Below are 6,330 nucleotides of genomic sequence, written 5' to 3'. Positions count from 1 at the left end.
CTTGGGGCTTTTGGGCTTATTGCTGTTGAGGATAAATTTACTTTCATAACAAAATGCAGAAAAAGTCCTAAATGGAATGGAAGAAGATCAAATACTCCAGTTCAGTCTGTCAGTGAGAAAAAAGAAAGTTGGTTATTACTCCATGTTATTGCAAAATTCAAAAACAATAGCCTAAACGGGTTTTTATTTCAGAAATACTTTGCGGATCATTTTCAATTCAAGTTTTTCTTGAATTTCACTGCCAATGACCTTTCTGACCTTTTAGCTACCACTGCTCTGTGTGATTTATTATTTTCTCCTTACTACCAGTAAAACCACAAATACTTTATGCTTTTATAGTTATAATGAACTTTATGAGCTTTGAATTGATCTGCCCTGTTTTGTTTTTTCTGTTTCTCTTTTGTTTTCTTTTTATGAAGCTTTAAGCTAAAGGAACGCAAATTAAGTTATCCTGCTCTGGATAGGATCTGGAGGATCCCAGAATTTAGCAAAGACCACTTCTAAATTACAGTACATACTATCTAAACCCATGGAGGTCAAAGAGTTTGGGAGCAAAGGCTAAGTGTCTTATTGATAATCACTTTTGATATGTACCACCACAGAGAGAGGAGTTTGCATTCTGATTTCCAATTTCTTATTGATAAAGTTCATGCAAACAGGAAGACCACAAACACAACTGTATGCAGCATATTTCTGGCATCACGTGCCTCATCTGGCAACAGATGCCTCATCTTTTGGCAATTGGACTCTCCCCATAATCTTACTTCCTCTTGCCATCCTAGAGTGACAAACAGGAAAGGATTAAAGTCTGGCCTGATATCAATCTGCAGCAATTTCCCACTCTCTCTGAACTGAACTTTTGAGAAATTCGAGCACGTATTTTATGTTCCATGAAAGACATGGTGCCACCTGCTATGGAGCAGAGTCTCAGGCCTCTTCCCAACATATCCCTGTGCAGCCTTTCATACGGCTTACAACTGGACACAGATAAAGGAGGGAGAATTGCCAACATACCAGTCACCACACCCCCTCCAGCCTATCAGACTGGTTGCTACATTCACAGATAATGGTATCAGTACTTCTGGCATTTACTCATGCACATTTTCAAAGAAGAAAATGTACTTTAACTCAATTACATCTCTCTCACCCTATTATCATTTCTTTAGAATTTTTGTCATTTAACATTTTACCTTTTTCTCCTTAAAATCAATCAAGTGAAATGTTAAAACCACTTCCCCATGCCCCTCTGCAACACATGGGTTCTAACTGTGCAAAACATCAAATCTTTAAGTCAGCAGTCTTCTTCCCTTTATGATTTTTAAATTAGTTTTATTAACAGCACAGCGTAGAAAATACAAAATATGGGTGGAGAAAATACACAAAGAAATTGCTTGTACGTCCACATACATAAAGTGAGGGCTCAAAGCCAAAAAAGTTACAATACATCACAGGTATGATCATGTAGCACTTTCGAATAACTTCCAGAGATGTGTTCAGACTTTCCAGAATTTATTGGTTATGCAAATAAAAATTCAGTTTTTCAAGTCGGAGAAATTTAAACTCTTCAGTCATCTGCATGTTTACTGAGGGAACTTCTGGTGTAGACCACAGCATTAAAATACGTTTTTTTGCCAAGAATGTAAGAGTTAGTCTGCATACCGTAACATCATCAAGAAAGAAATTTGGATTGTGATTTATCAATAAAATAAATGAAGCAAAATGATATTGTTACAGTTAATTTTTTTTGAATGGCTGCCTCAACTCTATTCCAGTAGACTTGCGTCTTATCACATTCACAGAATAAACGTTTTGTTGTGTCCAGAGAGGCTTTGTGTTTAGATTGTGTGAACGAGCTTGAAGTTTGCTCCTGATGGATAGGGAAGTGCCAGCAGGAAAGACTTTAGCACATATAGATGATCGTTTATAATCACTAAAAGACAAGTCAAAGTCCTCTTATAATTTCTTTCCCCTTTCTATTGTTTGTGCATGCTTCGTACAACAACTGTTATAATTTCTTTCCCCTTTCTATTGTTTGTGCATGCTTCGCACAACAACTGAACAATGCATGGTTTTGTTCATGCAGCATGTCATGAAGTCTTCATGTAATTAATTGAATAACAATTCTGGATAAGTTTTAAGTGCTGTTGCAGTTTTTCAAGAAAACTGATGGTTTTAGTCTGAAAAGGTCTGTCCAGGGCCTGTGCTTTTTAACATATTGGACCTCTACCATAATGCCATTTATCCCTTGTGCTCAGAACATCTCCCACAGTCTAATTTACTAATATGTCACTGTATTGTTACAGTTGGTCCTGATTACTCTTACCCAAAGAGGCCATGTGCAAACAAGGAAGTCATTCTTCATGGTTTACAGTTCCTGCCAAGCATATGTGTGCATTTAAATTTTGTGTGTGTCATGGTAATAACAAATTCCAAGCAAAAACAAGACAGAATGATGACCCATGTTAATACCCGGAGGCCTCACTATACAGGAAATTAGAACGAAATATGGCATTATGGCAAGAGTGTATTCATTTGTCACCAATAGGGTTTTTCCATTAAAAGAAAACCATATTCCATCCGTTTATTTTCAGTAACTGCTCATCCAGTTAAGGTTCTGGTCACGTGGAGCCAGTCCTGGGAAACAAAGGATGTAAAGCTGGGTTGCACCCTACATTTTTAAGTTTTGGGTTAAATAAACTATTTTGTTGCTTACTTTTACTGGAACATTTCCTTACTGTCATGTATAGTGTGTCCTTACAACAGGGGTGTGTAATGCCTCAGTGAGGAAATAGTTGATTTTACATGCCATGACAAGGGGACAGTTATCACAATTTAAGCTGTTATCATCCAAAAATTATGAAAAATTAATATAAAAACCTTGATTTTACAGGTAGGAGCAGAGGGTGTGTTCTGACCTCATTGACATTAATTCCATCCTCAGGTAGACTTTTGTCAAGTTTGGAATATCACCCTTACATTTCTATACAGTAAGACATAAATGTCAAGACTATATTTGTTGTCAGAATTTGCTATGTATTGACTATATTCACCAAATACAGACATTGTGAAGAATGTAGTAATTAATTTATTAAATGCAAGTCTTATGAAAGCGTGACTACACATACATTAGAAGTGTCAATCACAGCTTGAGTGCCAATCACTCTGGGATCCATGCCATTGCAAGTCATAAACCAGGGTGTGCGTTTTGGACTTTAACTCCTCATTTATTGGTGGCATGTGTCTGTTTCCTGGATTTTGCCTGACTTTGCTGTGTTAAAATAAATAAAGCATTATATGGTGGTATAAAGTACATCTACACCAATGAAGCACAGATGACAGTGAAAGTATACATGTGATTTACTCTAAATGCTGGATGAGACTCTATTCAGGAGCCTTTAGATTACGTAAAAATGGCTTCCAAACAGTCTACAACCGAGAACGAGCTCTCCTGTTCTATCTGTCATGAAATCTTCAAGGATCCAGTTTTCCTCTCTTGCAGCCATAGCTTCTGCAGAACTTGTATACAACTTTCTTGGCAGAACAATACAAGTCTCAGATGTCCTATTTGTAGGAGAAGATCTTCTAAGACTGATCCTCCCTCTAATCTAGTCCTGAAGAACCTGTGTGAAGTCTTTTTGCAGGAGGCCTGTCTGACAGATGAGGATCCTAAGTTGCTCTGCAGCCTACATGGTGAGAGACTCAAACTCTACTGCAAGAAGGACAAACACCCTATGTGCGTTGAATGTCTGATAAAGGAGCACAAGAATCACAAGATCTGCTCAATAACAGAGGCTGCTACACCTCACAGGGTAAGAAATTTAACCAGTGAGTTTATCTAATTTATATGTGTATTTTTTTTCCTTTGCATGTAAAGAGGGCCAGCTGATAACATAGTGGTTAGAGCTCTTGCCTTTGGATCTGAGAATAGCATGTTCAAATCTCACTTAATGTTGTAAGATCCTTGAGCAAGGTCCTTACCCTAACAATAGGTGCAGTACAAAGAGATTTCCTAGCTGTATGAATGTGGGATAACTGTAGGTGGCCTAATACTGTAAGTCACTTTGGAAAAAGAATCAGCTAAATTAATGAATTTGAGTGATTTCAGTCAGGTGTGCTATTTGTTTTGCTTCATCAGGTAACTATATCTGTCTCAAGTCTTGCTGGAATCAAAGATGATTATTATTTTTAAGTAATTCAAAAGCTTTAATATTATAACAAAGAGCCCAGTGCTCCAATATGAACAGTACGATTGTAATTCCAGATAACTCTGACGATCCTGCTGAATACACTAGAGGAGAAACAAAAGCTCTTCCATAAGTTTAACAAAATCTTTAATGAAACAAAGGAGTACATAAAGGTAAGCACAATCTCCAATGTTAAATGTACAATATCACTTTCAGGCAGGATAAATGGGATCAGTCAATAGACAATAATGCCTGAATTGTAGACACAAGCTCAGCAGACAGAAAAGCAGATAAAGAGGCAATTTGAGGAACTTCACCAGTTTCTACGAAATGAAGAGGCTACTAGAATTGTAGCACTGAGTAAGGAATTAGACCAGAAGAGTGCATTGATGAATGCGAAGATGGAGGAGATGACCAAGGAGATTTCATCTTTCTCAGACAGAATAAATGCCATAACAGAACTGATTGGCACAGATGACATTTCACTTCTGAAGGTAAAGACTTGACTTTTTATGTGGGAAAATTTAAAAAAAAAAGTCATGTTTACATTCTGTGCTCATTATATCCCAAATCTTATTTCTCCCATCATGATTCTTAAATGCATTGTCCTGTCATGGTTAGGGTGTATAACTGAAAAGTGATGTCTTTGACTTAACCGGGAATTCATCAATGACAAGATTTTAATCTCTGCTTGATCCCTTACTCCATCTGTTTATTCTTTTAAAAGGCTTTTCATTTGTCCCTTTCCAGAACTCTGTAACTACAGATACTGGGTATGTGACACTCTTTGCTCCTTTTAATTGTTCTCTCCTATTTTTTGAACCCCAGAGGCAATACATTAACCATCTACTGTGTATCATTGCCAAAACAGATCCATGCCCTTGGATCCCAGGATAGTTCCAGGGTCCCTGATCAATGTGGCCAGTCACCTGAGCTCTCTGAAATACAAAGTCTGGGAGAAGATGCTGGGGATTGTTCAATACAGTGAGTCCAGGGAGGGATGTCAGTCACAAGTAGTGGGTGGGAGGGAATTATTCCCTCAGTGGAGGGGTAAGGAAACAAGCTCTTATTTGAGTAAAAGGACTTATGAAAGAGATGTCATATTTTTTACTTTTCCCTTTTTTCTGTTAGTTTTAGCCTTTTCTCTTTTCTCTCTCCACCTACTCTTTTATCACATCTCTCCTGGAGCAGTTCCAGTGACTCTGGACCCTAACACTGCAGACATCAATCTCTTCATTTCAGAAGACCTGACCAGTGTGAAAGAGACTATTTATATACAGCCGTTTCCTGACAACCCAGAAAGGATTAATGCCTTTTCAGGTGTCCTGGGCTCTGAGGGTTTCAGCTCAGGGAAACACTACTGGGATGTTGCAGTTGGAAATGACAATGAATGGGTTGTAGGTGTAGCCAAGGAATCCATCAACAGGAAAAAGTATTGCATAGCTTCTCCTAAAGAAGGATTCTGGAGTATAGGGATGTCCCATGGTGAGTGCAAAGCATTAACGTCCCCACCAACAAAACTCCCAAACAAGAAATTCCATAAGATTAGAGTGCAGCTGGACTGTGATGAGGGTAAAGTGACATTCTTAGACCTCACAAACAACACAACTCTCTACACATTCAAACATAAATTCAACGAAAGAGTGTTTCCTTATTTTTTCATAAATGGAAATAACGCACTTATAATCCTGCCTGTTCAGCAATTGTCATTAAAGGTTCGTGCTCCTCAGGATTAACACCAGATCACTGCTCCACAACATGATAAGCAATTACTAACACTGCAGTGGGTCCCTAACTTACAGACTTTCAAGTAATGAACTTTTACCTTCACCTTTCACTCCTTTGATGAGCTTAAAGCTTACTATTTAGACAGATAGATGGTCATCAGAAATAATGAGTGCTACCTTAAATTTGTCAAAGGAGTGGAGAAGGTGGAAAAAAAGGAAATGGCAAGCTATACATAATAGCTAACAAGCTATACATAATCCTCTGCCTTCTATGTCTACTGGTTTTAAGCTAATCAGTGACAGTCAACAGATGAACAAATACAAACAAGTAATTTTTGATGTACGGGCAATTAGTCCAATACCACAATTTTTTTCTGGCATACATTACATTAATATTTGCATATAGAAATGATGAGGAG

The 6,330-nt window shown here is 37.7% G+C and overlaps 1 protein-coding gene across 1 annotated transcript; it reads left to right on the top strand.

Moving 5' to 3' along the window:
* Nucleotides 1-3,410: 3,410 nt before the first annotated feature.
* Nucleotides 3,411-5,920, top strand: LOC108935737 (zinc-binding protein A33-like). The gene is made up of 6 exons (XM_029254122.1): nt 3,411-3,809; nt 4,262-4,357; nt 4,448-4,678; nt 4,935-4,957; nt 5,056-5,168; nt 5,376-5,920. Exons 1-6 carry the CDS (start codon nt 3,411-3,413, stop codon nt 5,918-5,920), a joined length of 1,407 nt encoding a protein of 468 aa, XP_029109955.1.
* Nucleotides 5,921-6,330: the final 410 nt, after the last annotated feature.

This window comes from Scleropages formosus, chromosome 8, assembly GCF_900964775.1.
Source record: "Scleropages formosus chromosome 8, fSclFor1.1, whole genome shotgun sequence".
NCBI classification, from domain to species: domain Eukaryota; kingdom Metazoa; phylum Chordata; class Actinopteri; order Osteoglossiformes; family Osteoglossidae; genus Scleropages; species Scleropages formosus.
Note: the sequence above shows the minus strand (reverse complement) of the source record. Positions and strands in the feature narration are given on the sequence as shown.